This window comes from Garra rufa, chromosome 3, assembly GCF_049309525.1.
Source record: "Garra rufa chromosome 3, GarRuf1.0, whole genome shotgun sequence".
Lineage (NCBI taxonomy): Eukaryota > Metazoa > Chordata > Actinopteri > Cypriniformes > Cyprinidae > Garra > Garra rufa.
The window spans coordinates 10,478,276-10,497,994 of record NC_133363.1 but is presented as its reverse complement, the minus strand read 5'-3'; the positions used below and the strand labels follow the sequence as shown (position 1 = coordinate 10,497,994).

At 37.9% G+C, this 19,719-nt stretch overlaps 1 protein-coding gene across 4 annotated transcripts in view; it reads right to left on the bottom strand.

Annotated features, from left to right (window-relative positions):
* dennd5a (DENN/MADD domain containing 5A) overlaps positions 1–19,719 on the bottom strand; it is a 69,217-nt gene that overhangs the window by 44,316 nt on the left and 5,182 nt on the right. For 2 of the 4 annotated variants that reach the window (XM_073835675.1, XM_073835677.1), the window contains exons 2-3: positions 3,651–3,719; positions 2,936–3,045 (exon numbers count right to left, since the gene is read on the bottom strand). In XM_073835675.1, coding sequence (XP_073691776.1) covers positions 2,936–3,045; positions 3,651–3,719 — 179 coding nt within the window. The remainder of the gene's footprint in view (positions 1–2,935; positions 3,046–3,650; positions 3,720–19,719) is intronic. The other 2 variants (XM_073835676.1, XM_073835678.1) reach the window with 1 other exon arrangement.

Sequence of the window (19,719 nt, the reverse complement as noted above, 5' to 3'; positions counted from 1 at the left end):
CAAGCTTTATAATGGTAGTGAATGGCTGTTGAGATTCAATGGATATGGATATTTTTCTTACACAAACACATTGTTTCAATTCAGAAGACCTTAATAACCACCAGAGCTGTGTGGAGTACTTTTCATGATGAATGGATGCACATTATTTGACTTCTATTGGACTACTGAATCTCAACAGCCATTATAAACCTCAGAAGAGACAGGATATTTTTTAATAAAACTCCAATTAAAAAATTTCTGAAGAAGAAAGTCGTGAAAGGCTTGAGGGTGAGTAAATCATGGGATAATTTTTATTTTTGCCAGAACTTTCCTTTTAAGTGTCTGATATAGCCATTTCAAAATTAAAATCTCAAATGCTATCATTAAACTGTTGTGTGTATATATATATATCATACATGATATATTTAAGTGATGTGTCGCAGGAGGCTGTGCTATATTCTAAATCTAGACTGGCAAAAGGGCGTTGTAAGGCTTGACCCACAACACCACCTTAAGTGCCTTCTGCTTATGACAGGGTGAAGATACAGGATTCCAAGGTGCGGATGCCAAAAAGAATTACATTTGTGCAATTCTGAGGAATCAGGAATTGTCAGATTTCTTCTTTTAGACAACTACAGTCAGAATTATATTAAAAATGTTCTTCCAAGCTTTATGGCATTGAATGGCTGTTGAGATTCAATAGTCCAATAAAGTGCATCCATCCATCATAAAAAGTTAAAGTTAAAGGCCTTTTGAAGTGAATTGATGTGTTTGTCTAAAAAATATCCATATTTACAACTTTATAAATCACAATCTCTATATTTATCAGTTTAGCGGAGGACATAGGAACATTACAGCAAAGGAAAACCTTTGTTTTCTCTGACATTTTTCTTCACAAATCCTTGTACTTCTAATTTTTGACACTTGTTTTGTTTGCTCTCTCCTCTACGTTTCCGCATTCATTGCTTCTCCCGGTAACTTACGCTAAACCTAAGTCTTTTGTCATCCACTGGAACGCCACTCTATCATAAATGTACATAAGACAGTTAGCAGAAGTTAGGGTTATGGTTTATAAAGTTTTAAATATTGATATTTTTCCTACACTAACGCATTGATTCGCTTCAGGAGGCCTTTATTAATGTGGAGTACTTTTTTATGAAGGATGGATGCACTTAATTGGACTTCAAAATCTCAACACCCATTCACTGCCATTATAAAAGTTGGAAGAGCCAGGACATTTTTTAATATAACTGCAACTGTATTTGTCTGAAAGAAGAAAGTCATAAGCTATGTTGTTTCTATCACCCTGTTTTTATGTGCATTTTGAAGTATCGCATCAGAAATGAGTGATGGAAATGCCACATTTTGAATGAATATCCTTTAATTCACAAAAAAGTTTACACACTCGCTTGAGGTAGTTTTTGACTATGCATCAAAAAATAAAATAAAAGTCAGGCAAAACCTGACTAAGCAGCAGACCAATTTCATTCTACAACATATGAGATGTTGCTATGGTCATACTGAAATGCCTGAGCATAAAATGTATAATTGCCTCCAGAAACTGTCTATACCAGGTGTTCCCCAAACTTTTTTCTGAGCGGGCCACATAATTTTCTTTTCTTTAATGAGGGGCCGGGTCGGTTTATAAAAGAAAATTCCATGGGCTGGACTGACTACTATTATTATTATTATTTTACTATGATTTTACCTGTATTTATTATACCTTTTAATGCTAGAATCGTTTATTTATTTTTTTATGCACCAGACAGACAAATGATCATTTCTTTTCAAAGGATATACAGGTGCTTCTCAATAAATTAGAATGTCATGGAAAAGTTCATTTATTTCAGTAATTCAACTCAAATTGTGAAACTTGTCTATTAAATACATTTAATGCACACAGAGTGAAGTAGTTTAAGACTTTGGTTCTTTTAATTGGGATGATTTGGCTCACATTTAACAAAAATATATCTCTGGCATTGTTCAGAGGGCCGGTCCAAATGTGGGAAAAATGGAAACGGAGTTTACTCGCAAATGTTTTATGTGATATTCCAATTTTGCGCATAAGTTAAATTCACAACTTTGGATGGAAATCCAGCTATACACCTAGGATGGCTTGAGAGTGAGTAAATCATGAGTAATTTTCATTTTTGGGTGAACTATCCCTTTAAAGGTTGGAGTGGATTTGGCAGCTTGTTCATTCACTGATTAATTTAATGACTCTTTCTGCAGGTTACCTTCTTATTTGTGACCCTGGACCACAAAACCAGTCTTAAGTCGCTGGGGTATATTTGTAGCAATAGCCAAAAATACTTTTTTCTTTTAAGCCAAAAATCATTAGGAAATTAAGTAAAGATCATGTTCCATGAAGATTTTTTGTAAAATTCCTACCATAAATATATCAAAATGTAATTTTTGATTAGTAATATGCATTGTTAAGAACTTAATTTGAAGAACTTTAAAGGTGATTTTCTCAGCATTTTGATTTTTTTGCACCCTCAGATTCCAGATTTTCAAATAGATGTATTTCAACCAAATATGGTCCTATCCTAACAGACCCTACATCAATAGAAAGCTTATTTCTTATTTATTGAGCTTTCATATGATGCATATATCTCAGTTTTGTAAAATTTTACCTTATGACTGGTTTTGTGGTCCAGGGTCACATTTCAGTATGTGGCAACCAGTGAGTGTCTTTTTAAATACTATGAATGAGTCTTTGAATCATTCAATCAAAAACAATGATTGATAGTTCAATATCACTCAGAAAATACATTAAGTGCAATGTTTTTACTAAAAATTACACTTCTTGACATGTAATATAAGATAGCTGAACATGTGTTTTGCAACAAAGCTGCTAATATATTGCAGAACCATCACAAATCATTAATGTATCAATGAAATTAGAATTAGTTATTGAAAAACCCAAATTAGCAGACCTCTTTGTGTCACTCACCATGCCCACTGCATCCTGGTCAAAAGGGTTCCACTCCACATTGTCGGGATAGTGCGCTAGAACTTTAGATTTAAAAGTTCTCCGCAGTGGACTCTGCTCAAAATTCTCACCTGAGATTCGGACAGAAAGAGAAAGAGAAAAGAGAAAGAAAGATAAGTTTAGAAAGCTCTTTTCTGGCAAGTATCCTAGAAAATCACATAAAAAAGTGATATACTAGTGTGTATCTTTCATTAAATATATACAACAATCTTCTAGAAGACATTTGTTTGGAAAGTTGCGAAAAACATAAGAAAACAGAAATCAAACCCAGTCAAAGCCAAAAGTGCTAGAACAGTTGAAGCAGAAAAGTGTTGCAACGCGTGGAAAAGACGTGCCTCGAAAAATCATTCCAAGTGAAGGAGTTACAGCCCACCAAGCAAACCTTGGCGAAAGTTCACCGAGCAGTGACTGACAAACAGTTTGGAGTGCTAATAAGTTGCTGCTGCTGAGAGAGGAAGAGGAGAAGGAGTTGAAGGGGAAAAGGGCAGGAAGACAGATGATCCCACACTACCCAACCACGCAGCCATCTCACACATGAGCAAACAGCGGTGCTGTGAAAGAGGTGCGTGGAAAGGTTAAAAGGTTAGCAGGCACAGGCCAAGCTGTGGTTGATTGTGATACAAACAGGAGCACTGACTGCAGGAGTGGAGAGCATAGTGGGGGATGGGGAGGTTACCTTCGTTTGCACTCGCCAACTCTCCTCTGGCATCTCTGAATTTAGTAGCCTCTATATACTGGCATAAAGCTACACAACAGATAAAACAATGCAATTAATCACTTACATAAGGAGGGTAAGAAATCCTCACTTTTAACTTTAAGAGAACACCTTTATGGGTACTTGTTGAAGGCCATTATTAGGATTATAAGGATTAATTAATTAAAGGAACAGTTCACTTATAGAACAGAAATTTACAGATTATGTACTCACCCCCTTGTCATCCAAGATGTTCATGTCTTTCTTTCTTCAGTCGTACAGAAATTATGTTTTTTGAGGAAAACATTTCAGGATTTCTCTTTATATAATGTTTGAACTTCCAAAATGCAGTTTAAATGCAGCTTCAAAAGGCTCTAAATGATCCCAGTCAAGGAAAGAGTATCTTATCTAGCAAAAGGATTGGTTATTTTCTAAAAAAAAAAAAACAATTTGAATTTACATACTTTTTATTTTTGTGTATTCTGGTTCAATACAGTTGGGTAGGTCAAAAAACTTCCGTCTCATTTTCTCCTCCAACTTCAAAATGGCCCTACATCGCTGCAGAAGTACCAACCCAGTGTTTGCAAAATGAAAATGCAAAGAAGGTCAAACACCCTTTACAAAAAAAGCTAAAACAGCAATGTAGGGCGATTTTAGTTGGTGGAGAAAATGAGATGGGAGTTTTTTGATCTACCCTAACTGTCCTGAACTGGAATACACAGAGTACAAGCAGAGCTAGACAAGATGAGCACTTGAGGTTAAAAAGTATATAAACTTTAATTCTGTAAAATTAGAAAATAACTGTATCGTAATCGTTTGGCTAGATAAGACCTTTCTTACTTGGCTGGGATCATTTAGAGCCCTTTGAAGTTGCATTTAAACTACATTTTGGAGTTGCATTTAAACTACATATGAAGAGAAATCCTGCAATGTTTTCCTCAAAAAATGTCTTTACGACTGAAGAAAGAAAGACATGAACATCTTGGATGTCAAGGGGGGTGAGTAAATGATCTGTACATTTAATTTTTGTTCTGGAAGTGAACTACTCCTTTAAGAAATCAATGATTAATTTAATCCAATATAAAGTCATATTTATATTGCAGTTAAGCGTCACAAAGCAATAATAATAAATTAAATCACTTTAAATAAATAAATAAAAATACATTTAAAAATATTTGATTTCACGTTTGAAATTTTAGTAAAATGTACAGATAAAACAATACTGCAAGAAAAAAAAAACATATTTGATATTAGTGGGTTTTTTTTCAGGGAAGATGCCGATACCATTTATTACAGATCAAGTAGAGCTGCAAAACAATTAGTCATGATTGATTCAAAATGTAAGTTTATGTTTGCATACTATATATGTGTGTACTGTGTAGATTTGTTATGTATATAAATACACACATATGTATATGTGTCTTGTGTAAAAATGAAAATTAATGACAACAAGGGCTCTGACAAAAATGTTCTTTAAATACTTATATTAGTTCATAGACGTATCGGTTTTTGAAAATGACAGATACCGATAACCATAACCATAAAATGATAACCATAAAAATGCTTAATGTCGAGAATCGGTTGACCCCTATTTGACACTGATTTCTTTTGCCATTTGCAACTAGATTTTTAAAAGTTTTCCAACACCAACTTAAAGGAATTTCCCCCCATTTCACATTTATCACTTCATCACTTTCTCACAAACAGATCCTCTGCAGTGAATGGGTGCCGTCAGAATGAGAGTCCAAACAGCTGATAAAAACATCACAATAACCCACAAGTAATCCACATCACTCTAATCCATCAATTTATGTCTTGAAATAAAAACTGTATGTTTGTAGATGTGTTTTAACTTTAAACGGTCACATCTAGGCAAAAATCCAGTCCATAATACTGGAAAAAGTCAATCCCTGTTGTCCTCTCACATTAAAAAACACCAACATATTAGATTAGAACTGTTTTGGACTGTTTTTTTGCTTGTAAACAGTGCTCAATCTGTGCATATTTTTCCCCTGATTCAGACGAGACGACTTTTTAACTGGAGAAAGCACTTTTATGGAGAGAAAACTGGTAAGTTAGTCGGAAGCAACAATTATTTGATGGACTGGAGTCATAGGGATTACTTTTTATTGTGATGTTTTTATCAGCTGTTTGGACTCTCATTCTGACGGTACCCATTCACTACAGAGGATCAATTGGTGAGCAAGTGATGTAATGCTGAATTTCTCCAAATCTGTTTCCGATGAAGAAACAAACTCATCTACATCTCGGATGGCCTCAGGGTGACTACATTTTCATTGTGGGTGAACCATTTCTTTATAAACGCCTTCAAACCCCTCTGTTCAATCCGGTTGGCTTCAAATCCATCACAGGTTTTACAGACTCACTGTGTATAATTTAGCTTTTAGATGTTCTGCTTGCTGTCACACACATTAGACACAGCGTGTTGAAACAACAGAGACTGAAGGTGATGTACGCATGCATGAATGTCACAGGTGTTTTCCTCTGCTCTGCTGCCCACACAGTAAAAACTTAAGCTCTTCAGCTTCCATATCAGAGACAGTTTTAGATTTAGACAATGAACAATACAGCCTTGAAGAAACAAGAACAGACTTGTCTCTGAGGGATATTTCCCTCAGGAATGTGAATCAGGTTTAAGCGGAGGGTAAGAACGTGTTTATTTGTCACCAATCTTCAGGGACACTGTGTTTGAAGACTTAATGGATTCTTTATTTGTGGCATTTAACGGACGTGCAACAAATCACATCTGGTGGTTTTACTAGTCTGGGATAACTAAAGGAATGTGTGGAATTAACCAATACAAACACTAGAGGCTGCCGGCCTGGTCAAGCTACAAGTAACCAACAGAGACACCACCACAATCATAATATGACAATGACAGCATGCTAAAATATGTAGTATGTTGCTAAATTGTGGATTTTTCAGTTCTTTATTCACAATTCTGATCTGTCCTTTTCCATGAGAATCTTATTCCCATGCATGTACATTCCTGTTCCCCTTCAGTCGTTTCACTACGACGTTACATATGGGAACTCGCTTGAGAGTCCAATCATCTCTGAGCCCTCTGACCCTCCCCCGGTGCCATTCTTCCTGGAGGTGCATGAGGAGCTGACAAAAACATGGCACGCTCCTTATTCATCTCGAGCGCAGCCCGGGGCTATGTGGTGGTTTTACAGTCCCTACTTCATCGTGCCCAAAAAGAGCGGTGGGTTAAGACCCATCCTGGATCTCAGAGTCTTGAATTGGTCCCTTCTCAGGCTGCCGTTCAAGACGCTCAAGACGAAGCGCATGTTAACATGCATTCGTCCCCAGGATTGGTTTGCGGCCATCGACCTGAAGGACGCGTACTTTCATGTCTTGATTCTTCCTCGACACAGACCCTTCCTACAGTTTGCCTTTGAGGGTCGAGCATATCAGTACAAAGTGCTCCCATTTGGCCTGTCCCTCTCTCAGGTTCTGCTGGTTGCGCCACACTGGCCCACCCGGACCTGGTTCCCAGAACTCATTCCCTCGCGGCAGCCCCTCCCTGGAAGATCCCCTTGAGGAAAGACTTTCTTTCTCAGGGGATGGGCACAATTTGGCACCCGCGCCCCGACCTTTGGAACCTGCACGTCTGGCTCCTGGACGGGACGCGTCAGACCTCACAGGCCTTCCTCAGGCCGTGATAGAAACCATCACTCAGTCCAGAGCTCCCTCTACTAGGCAGGCTTATGCACTGAGGTGGGGTCTGTTCATTGACTGGTGTTCCTCTTGCGGAGAGGACCCACAGAGATGCACGATTGCAGTAGTGCTTTCCTTCCTGCAAGAGAAGTTGGAGCTCAGGCTGTCCCCTTCGACTCTCAAAGTGTACGTTGCTGCCATCGCAGAGTATCACGATGCAGTGGATGGAACATCCCTGGGTAAGCACCAACTCATCGTGAGGTTCCTGAGAGGTGCGAGAAGGATTAATCCTCCCAGACCGCACCTCGTACCCTCTTGGGATCTCTCCGTCGCCCTTCGGGGCCTGCGGGAATCCCCATTCGAGCCACTTGCGTCAGCTGAGCTAAAATTCCTGTCACTTAAGACAGCGCTCCTGACTGCGCTGGCCTCCATCAAGAGGGTAGGGGACCTACAAGCCTTCTCTGTCAACGAAACGTGCCTAGAATTCGGGCCCGGCGATTCTCACGTCATCCTGAGACCCCGGCCTGGCTATGTGCCCAAGGTTCCCACCACTCCTTTCCGCGATCAGGTGGTGAACCTTCAGGCTCTGCCCTTGGAGGAAGCAGACCCAGCTCTTGCGCCGCTGTGTCCAGTTCGCGCTCTACGCATATACATGGACCGCACACGGCACTTCAGACGCACCGAGCAGCTCTATGTCTGCTTTGGAGGACAGCAGAAAGGGAATGCTGTCTCCAAACAGAGGCTGGCTCATTGGGTGGTTGATGCCATCTCCCTGTCTTACCTATATCAGGGAGAGCCATGTGCCTTAGGTGTTTGGGCCCACTCCACACGGAGTGTTGCCTCATCCTATGCGTTGGCTAATGGCGCCTCACTAGCAGATATCTGTAGAGCTGCGGGCTGGGCGACACCTAATACCTACGGCAGGTTTTACAACCTTCGCGTAGAGGCCGTGTCTTCCCGTGTCTTAACTTAGACATCAGGTGAGCGTGAGAATGGCTGGTGTCGGCTTGCTGCGCCATTCCTACGGGATCCATGTGCTATTTCCAGAATGTTCCCTCCGGCTAACTCTGGCTCCTCCATGCCCCGCAGTCAGGCCTAGATGCGGAGTAGGCCCTGAAATGTGCTCCTGCAGGGTCTCCTTCGCCCCGCAGGTTGTGGCAACATGTCTCAGCATTTCCAGTGGTCAGCCAGAAGGCCTCTGTTTCCCTCGTATATCCCTAAAAGTGTATGGGTATATTAAATTTACTTTATTCCACATGTAAAGTTTGCATGTGCTCCGCCCCCCCAACCTCTTCTTCAGTATACTGGCATACCTGTGGGGCCCCCCCTATTGGCCCTCAGGGCGTTGGGAAGGTTACGTTCATATCCGTCTCCTGACACGTCCACCTGTCGGCACGCGGTGTTGTGCGTAACGCGGCGTCCGGTTCATGGCCTGTTCCATGGGTCTGTTCCCATATGTAACGACATAGTGAAACGACTGAAGGGGAACGTCTAGGTTACGTAGGTAACCCTCGTTCCCTGAAGGAGGGAACGGAGACGTTACATCCCCTTCCAAGACCTGATGTCGCGCTGACGCCGGCTCGATCCGGCTCCTCAGCAAAAACCTGAATGAGTGGTTGCACGCCGCCATCTTATATACCCGTATGTACGGGGGAGTGGCTCGGCATGCAAATACCACTCACCAATTTTCACTGGCCTTTTGAATAAGGCTCAGAGATGATTGGACTCTCAAGCGAGTTCCCATATTTAACGTCTCCGTTCCCTCCTTCAGGGAACGAGGGTTACCTACGTAACCTAGACGTTATCTTTATTATACATGCAAAACACTCAAATATGAGATTCAGTTGTTCACAACTGTAATTTAATCACAACCGTATCAATAAATAAAAGTTATCAAACAATGCTTTTTATTTACCCATGTAAAAAAAAATATTGACACACTTTATAAAAATTGGAAAAATAAGTTTATTTGCAAAAACAGAAAACTTTTTTTTTAATTTTCAAAATCATGTTTTCATAATGTTATGTTTTACTGTGTTTTATTGTTTTAGTTAGCTGTATTTTTTATTGTTTTATGATCAGAATGACTTCTGAAGCATCACGTGACACTGAAGACTGGAGTAAGGATGCTAAAAAATTAGCTTTGACCACAGGAATAAATTACATTTTAGAATATATTCGAACAGAAGATTCCATTGAGAACTGAAATAAAACTAAAAGACAGTGTGTAAACACTAGAGGAACTCTTAGGGGAATGTTACATAACACTTGAGAAGCAAAACACCAAGGTGGACGTTAAAATCTTTATGTGGGGATAGCCAAATGATTCAAATATTAAAATGTTATTCAGCTTTTAACTCCCACGAGAAATATCCACAGGAAAATGATAAAAAATTAAATAAAATGAACTTGGATGAAATCATAGATTCTTACAGTTCATTAGATTAGATGAGATGTGTTGTGTAATATATAATATTACAAGGATGCTTTTAAGCTTCTGCTCATCCTTCGATTTAATTAAGTTCAAAAGGACCAAACAAGATGTTTTTATGCTTAATAACACTGACGGTTGAGATTTGTGACATTTGTTAATACATGTATTTACCTTTAATACAATAATACTGAGATAATATATACAATACATATAATACACTCTTAAAATTAAGGTGCTAAATAAAGAAATTTTTTGTCTAAATGTTCCATAAAGAACCTTTAACATCTGAAGAACGTTTTTAGTTTCACAAAAGATTCTTTGTGGCAAAAGAGGGTTCTTCAGATTATAAAAAGGTAAAAAAGAGATGGTTCTTTAAAGAACCAAAAATGGTTCCGCCATGGCATCGCTGTGACGAACCTTCTAAAGCACCTTTATTTTTCAGAGTGTATAGTGAGACTAGCATCTTATACAGTGTGGTAAGTATGCAAGAATAAGTAATGACAGACCACTAAATTATTTAAAATTTAATGCATATTTGAAGTGGTTATACAGCCATTAAAAATTTTGGTAGGTTTTCATCCCTACTTGCTGTGCAATTAGTTCACAACTGTAATTTAATAATATATTAATAAATAAAAGTTAACCAACAATGCTTTTAATTTGCCAATGTAAAAAATACAAATTAATAGGGACACACTTTGTATAAAAATGGAAAAAAGTAAAACAAAATAAAGATTTTATTCGCAAAAACAGATAAAGTTTTTTTAAAGTTTAAACGTTTTTTTTTTCATAAATCATGCTTTTTATAATGTTATCATGTTTTTATTGTGTTCAATGTCTGTATTTTTATTTATTTTTTTGTTATTTTTATTTTTACATTTGTAGTATATTATTTTTTTTTATAATATTTGAGCATAATTTCAGGGAGTAAAACAGTTCAAGATAAATGGTTAAAAAAAGTCAATTCTTTTAAATTGAAATGTATACACCACCTGAAAGCTGAATAAATAATCTTTGCATTGATGTACGGTTTGTTAGGATAGGTCAATATTTGGCAGAGAAACTACTTACAAATCTGGAATCTGAGGGTGCAAAATATCCAAATATTGAGAAAATCGCCTTTAAAGTTGTCCAAATGAAGTTCTTAGCAAATCATATTACTAATCAAAAATTAAGTATGATATATTTATGGTAGGAAATGTACAAAATATCTTAATTAAACATGATCTTTAGTTAATATCCTAATGATTTTTGGCATAAAAGAAAAATTGATAATTTTGACCCTATTGCTACAAATATACCCGTGCCACTCATGACTGTTTTTGTGGTCCAGGGTCACATATAAAAGGTACCACACACACCAGTAATCCATTTCCACATGAAACTCTCAATCACATCAGAATCATCTCATAATGATTCATGGGAAGGGCTTCCGTGTTTTTCTAATAACCTAAACATGAATTCAGAGTCAGTGCCACACGCAGAGGCGGGCAGAGTGGAGAAATGCAATCAGCTCTGATGAATGAAAAGTCTTCGTCATGGTTCATCTGCCTTGTTAATTCTCTGCCAGTGCCTCACACATGATTTGTTTCAGTCATGGGACTGTCAGCACAAAAGGCCCGAGTTCAAGTGAGGATGAGCCAATGGCAATAAAGCCAATGAAAAACTAAACGCTCATCATTCTGTCGACAGCAAACAAGCATTAGGTATTATGAACTGCAAACAGATCAATAAGGCCAAGGTAAAAAGCACCGCTGCTGTAAACAAACGAACCAAACAACACAAGCACTCAACAACAAGAGAAAAAGGGGGTCAAATTCAAACCACAACAAACAACAGCGCACCAAATATATTTTCAATGGTTCTCGTGGTTCTACTTTTCTATATAAGTTTATATCCATTTTTCTTATCTATAAATTATAAAAAGTGAGTTTTTTTCAAAAGTTGATTCCTCATGAAATGGCCCCTATAAAACACAGCAGAGCCGTTAGAAACCATAAAATGACGCAGAGGGGAAAACACACTGTCTGAGGTGACAAGACACTGTAGTTTTCAGAAAGGTCAGAGCTTTAGAAAACAAACCAGACCTTTTTTCTGACTGCATTTGGGAAAGAGCAGATAGATAACAAATCAACCAGATTAAAATATGTGGTTCAACAAACCATACAGTCCTATACATTGGAAATACCCACAATATACACTATTTTGCTAAAAGTATTGGGACACCCCCCTTCTAATGAAAAGGTTTGACTACTTTAGTCATTCCCATGAGTACAATTCTTAATGTTTAAGCATGTAATGATATTCTAGGGAATTGTGTGTTTCTAATTTTATAGCAACAGTTTGGACAGGACCCTTTCTATTCTAACATGGCAATACCTCTGTGCATATAACCAGGTTCACAGAGAAATTATTGATTTAATCAGTGTGGAAGAACTTGACGTTTCCAACTCTGACTTTGAAACAATTTTGTAGAATGGCCCATATAGGAGCGATTTCCACCAGGACTTCATTTTGATAACTGCTGCAATTTAGACTTTATTCATGAATATGGTGATATTCATGGTGACTTTTGGTTTTCTTATCAAAAAAATTCTTTAATTTGATATAAAGTAGGGAAAAGCTGGAAAAAGGATGCTTTTTAGTAACCGTGTCCATGTTTCTAGGCTAGAGGGAAGAGATAAACCTTATCTTATAAAGTACTCTGTATGGTGGCTGAAAGCTTTGCGTCTGTTGGTCAGAGAACAGCCAGAGGCTACAGGCCTGACGTGAATGCATGAGCTCTCTGAGGAGGAGAGCTCATTAGTGATGCCCACTTTAGACAGGAAAGAACAACATTAACCCCATAAAGCCACTGTACCACATTTGATTTTCTAAAAACGACCCACTTAAGATTGAGGTATATATGTGTGTTTTTGCCGTTAAACCTTAATGTAAGAATTGTTTTTTTTGTTTTGTTTTTGTATTTTTAGGATTGCATTTTAGAATAAAATAAGTTTAAATGTGAGTAGTATCAAATATGATAAAGATCTGATTTACATTATAAGCTGTAAGAATTTCATCTTACTTTTTGGCTATAGAAACATAAGCAACTACACCAAATTGCATATTTTTCCCTAGTATAAGCTTCATATTCTCATATAATACAATATGAGCCACAAAAGCCTGATGCACCAAATATGACATCCAAATTTAAAAACACGTGCAAACCAGCAGAGATGGGCCCTGAAGTACAAACAGCTCCTAATAGCATGATTTTAAAGGCACAGAGCTTTAACAATACTAATTTACATAGCTGTAGGAAAATATTGAAAAGAAATCCCAAACCTGGGTATTTAAGAATGAGAAATGACAGATTGATTACGCATTTGATGATCATTTGTGAAGTGAGGCATGTCCGCCTCTGCTAATGAATAATTGGAGTGGAGTTGATGTGATGACACAATGTTGATCCTTGCAGCGCGATGCCGTCAAATGAATGTGGAGCACAGACAGAGAGAGATAGCGGCTAGCCTACATCTATGTGTGAGCAAAGACAGGGGCACAAAGAGAGCAAATGAATTTTCAGAGCAGAGGAGTAACAGATGGCAGATGACGTTTTCCTGTGAAAATTATGTAAGTTCAGGGTAATATGCAATGTCTTGCAGATGTTTTCTTAAAGGGGTCATCGGATGCCTATTTTCCACAAGTTGATATGATTTGTTATGGTCTTAATGAGATGTCTTTAACTTACTTTGGTAAAAATTTCTCAATGGTAGTGTAAAAAAAAACACTTTTTACATTGTCAAAATTAGCCCTTTTTAGAGCAAACTATTCTGCTGCCTGTTCCTTTAAATGCTAATGAGCTATACTCACCCCGCCCCTCTCTGCCACGGGATGATGAGCCGTAATGTTTACTTTGGCCGCAAAACTTGCTAACTTGCACATTATTAAGAAAGGCCATTTGCAAAGATGCATTAAAAAACCCTTATACTCACTTCTGCTGTGGGTGAAGCTTATCGTGAATGATTTGCACGAACATAGACATATATGTAGATCGGAATCAGTGCTTTCCTTTCATAAACGAAAGTAACGTTAATCCTCTGCATCTTCAGCGGCTCAGATGTCGGGAGTAAATGACGACTGCTATGTTCATTCTTACATCCAACAACAGAACACCTCAATCGAGACATTCTTCCCCTGCACCTGAGTCGACACAATGGCGATCGGAGTCGGACTGTTTCAGCTCGGTGAGGGCGGGTCTAAAGTAAGGCGCTCATGTCAATCAACTATCAGTGTGTCAGTGTGTCATCACACACCGACAAGAAGCTGAGAATGCTGAGAATGACCTGATTTTAAAAAGGTGATATTACTTTTAAAGATCAAAAAATACCACTGGGTGTATTTTTATCACACATTAATGTTCAAATAACATGTAAAAGTGAGTTTTGCATCCGATGACCCCTTTCAAGAATTTATGAACTGAGAAATCAAAATTTTCTCGGATCACAATTTGCATTGCATTGCACATGCACCGCTGATCTCACAAAAAACAACGTTTGTTCACAGAAGCAAAAGAACCAAAGTCTTAGTTTATATTGAAATCCTCCAACATTTTTCTTTACAAATTCTCCTTTTGTACTTCGTGACCAGATATTTTTCTTACAAAAATGCATCGATTTGCTACAGGAGGCCCTCGGAGCCATGTAAGGCACTTTTTATTATGGATGGATGCACTTTATTGGAGTTCTTGTGGACTGCTGAACAGAAACACCTACCCACTGCCATTATAAAGCTTGGAAGAGCCAGGCCAATTTTTAATATAACTCCGATTGGATTCGACTGAAAGAAGAAAGCCATATAGGATGCCTTGAAGGTGAGTAAATCATGGGCTAATTTTAATTTTTGGGTGAACTAACCCTTTAAGGATGTTGTGATCCTAACAACACTTAACCCTATCTTATTTTGTATTCCACAGAAAAGCCTATAGATGACTTATTGACCGAAATGTTACAAAAATAAAAATTTTGTAATGATAAGTTCAAGAAGTATGCAGTATTTTTTGTCCATGTTTGGTTTGCGAGGTACGAATTTTCTACAGTATTTGGTATCCCACAGAATAAAAAAGTTAAAAAGAATGAAATAAGTAAATGATGCCAGAATTATAATTTGCCTTTAAGTGTTCCTCAAAGCACCCTGGGACGCAGTGTAAAGGTATTGTTAGAGAATAAATTAAAACCATTGGCCCAGGGGAAAATCTTGGGTGAGCAGCCCTTCCTTTACTGCAGTGCAAGCCCAGGCTACTTCAACAACATTGTGTGGTTTAAACCAGCTAAGAATGCTGTGTTTCTCTGCTCCAACAGGAAGAAACCTATGAGCTCATTTTTACACAGGAACAAACAGACTACATACATGGTTAAAGACAATTGAAGCTAATTTCTGTAATTACATGCTGTACTATGAAATGGCTAGGGCTGGACTGCTTTAAAATGGCTTCAATTAAGTGGTCACGCATCTTTAAATTGAGCGTGCTAGATAGAGTAAAGTGGATTTTCAAACAGGAAGTGGACTTTACATGCATATTTTGTTATTTAAGATTAAAAATCATCCAATAAAGCCAGTCTTAAAAAACGCCTTTATCATGCACACTAGATTAATGACTAATCAGAGTCCAAGAAGCTCAAAGGAGTGCTCTTTCATGATGTCATTGAGAAAGAGCTCAAGAGACGGGGGTGCATGGGAACTCCTGGGGGACAGTGTTTAACTCTGTATGTGTGTGTTGAGCCCAGCTGCCTGTCCTCAGTGTACCGAGGGCCTGACGGTGCACCCAGGCTGCGAGCCAGCCAATCAAAACGCTCTGTCAGCAGGGCCTCTCATGCATATGCTAATGAAGCCCTCACCCTGTGCCCTGTCATTGGGAATAAAAGAGGGTTTTGTCACCAACTTTGCAGCATTCTGAACTACCCCGGAACTACTGCTGTTTTATGCAAAAGCAACACAACAGAGGATGAGAAAGCTAATTAAAAAAATTATAATACGAGGATCGCAGGTAATCTAAGATTATGTGGGGAGGATAAGACAGTGTTACTTTTCTAAAACTGTTCATAGACTACAGCCCCAATTACTAGCTTTGATTTGATCAATGACATTAAAGAAGATGTGCTTTTTAATTATTAACAACATTAGTGCACAGCCTGACTCTGTGAATCTGCAAACTTTAATGCTTTCTTCGCACATGCACACAGTGTTTGCACTATATATATATGTCTTGATGCCCCTTGGTTTCGTTGGTTAAATTAAAAATACATTTTTAAATATAGCAGCAAGCAGCGATTACTGGGGTTCAAGTGCTTTAAGGCATTTAAGCACATATGCAAAAAGACATTATGTAGCAAGCCTTTTTTGCAAATACAGGTAATTTACTATAGAAATATTCTTTATGACTGTTATAATGCCAGCTGTGGTCTGATCTCCTTAAAAGTTTGTATGCTTATTTAAAATCACCTGTCACATGTGCTCACAAGGTTTCATGAAGTTTTGAGCTTTCTTTTAGGCTTTATAGGATTTTGGGTTAATTTGGACAAGCCCCTTTTCTAAACAACCCTGTTATAGCTTCCCAAAAGTTAAATTTAAATTTTTTTTGATAATTATTGATCTAGAGCGTCTAAAGAATTGTACTGAAGTGTCTTTTCCAGATTCAACGAAAAACCTAGTTCACAAAGTAAATTTTTCTTCACAATCATTTAACAAACAATTTGATTGACAGCAGTGGTTCTAGAGGCAAAGTTGTTTGGAATGAGGAGCTCTGTCATGACAGACATGTATATCGTGTGTATGTGCGGAAAAAAAAACGTGTAATGCACAATCATTACGCACTTGAAAAAATGTGATATTGCCCCCCCAGGGGCCCATTTGGTTCAAATTTTCACAGTTCTTTGGGGCCATGAGACAAATAGGCCCACCAAGTTTCGTTTCAATCTGCCTTTGTTAACCATGTCTAATAGGTGCTCAAACTTCATTGGCCAGTGGCAGCCATGTTTTTTGTGTACCAAAAAATGTTCATGTTTATAAGGCATGTCTACTAAGTGGCCAAGCTCCATGTTATAGGCATTTTACTAAAAGTGGCCCTGCCCCTTTTGAAAATTTTGACGTCCCTTTGCAACAGTGAGTCGAAGGTTAGTCGGTTTTTGATAATTACTGATATTCACTCTCCAGAGAATCTTTCTGCACTGGTTTGGTTCTGATTGGGCAAAAAAACTAATACTAGTTCACAAAAGTAGGTTTTGCAAAAAATCCAAAATCCCTGAAAATTTCACCAGGCTCACGATCAAATCTGAGGCATGCGTGTTGTCTGGCGTGAGCCAAGAATTCCAGCAACAAAGACACTTGAGCCTGCGAGTGATGGTTTAGTAGTTATGAGCGAAATCTTACTTTTGATCACTGTAGCGCCCCCTTCAGGCTAATTGGGGCGAGTTTTGGTGACCTTGTTAGCAGTGGGAGTATTACCATCCCTCCAAGTTTCAAGTCTATACAACTTAAGGTTTGGTCTGCACGATCAGTCTTACGTGGAGATCGCTGATCCATGACCATTCTAACAATTACAATAACTATCTTCTTTGAGTAGCCGCTTTTCAAGGTATTGAAAGTGTCTACAAGAAACTTGGTTATGTTTTTGTGGTGGTCTGACATCTATGTACAAGAAACAGTGCTGAGGAGTAGCTTATTAAAAATTGCATTGCTACTAAACAATCCAACATAGTCTCATTAGAATTTTTTTACATACAATTCACTGCAGGTTTTACCTGAAATAAACACTAGTGACTATAAAACTATTTATTTTTACACAAATTTCACACTATTCCTTGCAAATTATTATGTTAATATCTCCAAACACTTTTACCATACATAACCAGCTCTTCACGTATGGTTTTTCTGCTGTAGTAAACTTGCTCAGTAGCACACCTGGTACAGCACTGCAAAGGAGAGCAAATGGGTACGAATGACACAAGAGTCACGATAAAAGAGCTCAAAGACTTGAAGCACTTGGTAGATTTAGTTAATGTATAAAGCTATGTTTCCTTTTGTTAACACTATCGGTTAGGTCTATGGTAGGGTTTAGTGTTGGTGTTACTTTGTTATAAAACATGATTAGACTTTTAGTGCCACTCACCACACATTTCAATTCTGAACTGCCAAGATATGTACAACAACAAAGTATCATTTTGCATAAATGTCAGCCAAGGCATGATTTGTAAAATACATTTTTAAAATACTATCAATTTACCAGTAGCAAGCTAGTTATCAAAACAAGTAATGTGGAAAAGAAAGAGAAAAGGAAGAGGCTGAGTATACTTTGCTAGGCTGTGTGTTCGACTGTATTAAGCACATAAATCACGTCAAAACTATGTATAGTATTGGATTTAGGTTTTGGGCTTGAGATTAAATGCAGGAAATATTCCACTTTAATAACTACTACTGAAACTCTTTTGATAAGCTAAATAAAAAAACTAAATAAATATATTACGTTCCTGCTATTCCCACGAAAGCCAAACATCCATGTGTAAAAGACTAGATTAAGCTGTAAAGATCCAAAAAGTAATTAAGCATGAAAGGGAACATGAGATGTGATTATCTTATCTGCTTTGTGATTGTGAACAGACCAAGGCTGTTCATCCACTGAATCAAAACTAAAGATGTACAATAAAAACCACCCTGGTACTTACTAATAAACCCAGGATTGCTTTGAAGACAAGGGTCCTCAACACAAATACTAGAGGGACACTTAATTAAACCTGACAATACTGTATCCCTGAAGAGCACATGTCTATTTAGCACTATCAACTAAGAAAGGAAGAAAATCTGACTGATTCAGAAGATTGGCACAAAGAAAAACACCAGCGTTTACTGCTGAGTAACTCTGGGAGTTCCAAGGGAAGGAAGAACCACAAGTGAACCAGAAACATTTGAACTTTCAGTTCCAAAAAAACTTGCCCACAAACCCCCGTGAAAAAAAAAAATGTTTCTAGCACTCAAAATGTTTTTTCATATAAATGTGAACTATAATACATTTTCCTTTAATTACAATTAAGTTTCTGAAAACATAAAAAGAATATACTTGAGTGCCATCTAAATGTAAAATACATTATTACCTGTATTTACGTACTTGCACTTTTCAGGAACAAGGGAATAACAGAACAAACAAAGAAAAAGCAGTTAAGTAAAAAAAGGACTCTTCAAAGCAGTACTACTGCAAGTATCAGCAAGCATTGGTGATGTTTAGATCAACTTTATCGGCCTCATGACATCTCAAAAATATGAAAAATATGTGTCTAAACACTTTAAACTGCCATTTAAAGTGCACAGCAAATCTTATCGTTCTTGCTCTGTCTGTGAATGTTTGATGATGGTAACATGCTAAAGGGGACAGGAAGTAGGAGGAACATACAATCAAGAGTCACTTAAGGCCACAGACACAAAAACCCACAGAACAGAATCGGATGTCTCCGTTAAAGCAGTCCCTGTCACGATTACACAAAACAACCAACAACGACGAAGTAAACGTAAAAGTATTTAATAAATCCAGATGAGACAGGTAAACACAGGAACACGGCGTGGTAACAATTAACGTTCGACAAGACATGATGCTAAGCACACACAATAAATAGACAAGGTGATTGACAAACACAGGTGCTGGCAATGATGGAGAAACCATTGTACACAAAACAGCGGGGGGAAATGGATGGGAGAAACCAACTCAAAGTCCGGGGATGTGACAGTCCCAGCAGATAATTGAATTTAACAGTTATTTTTTTCTTTAAAAAGTCATTTTTATCCAAATCTATACAGTTCAGTGTTTCCTGCACTGCTTTGTGAATCTCAAGTGCAAAGGCAAAACATTTTTTGTGAGCTTGCTGTGAGAATTGAACGTGATGAGATAAAAAAAATAGCCTAAATAAG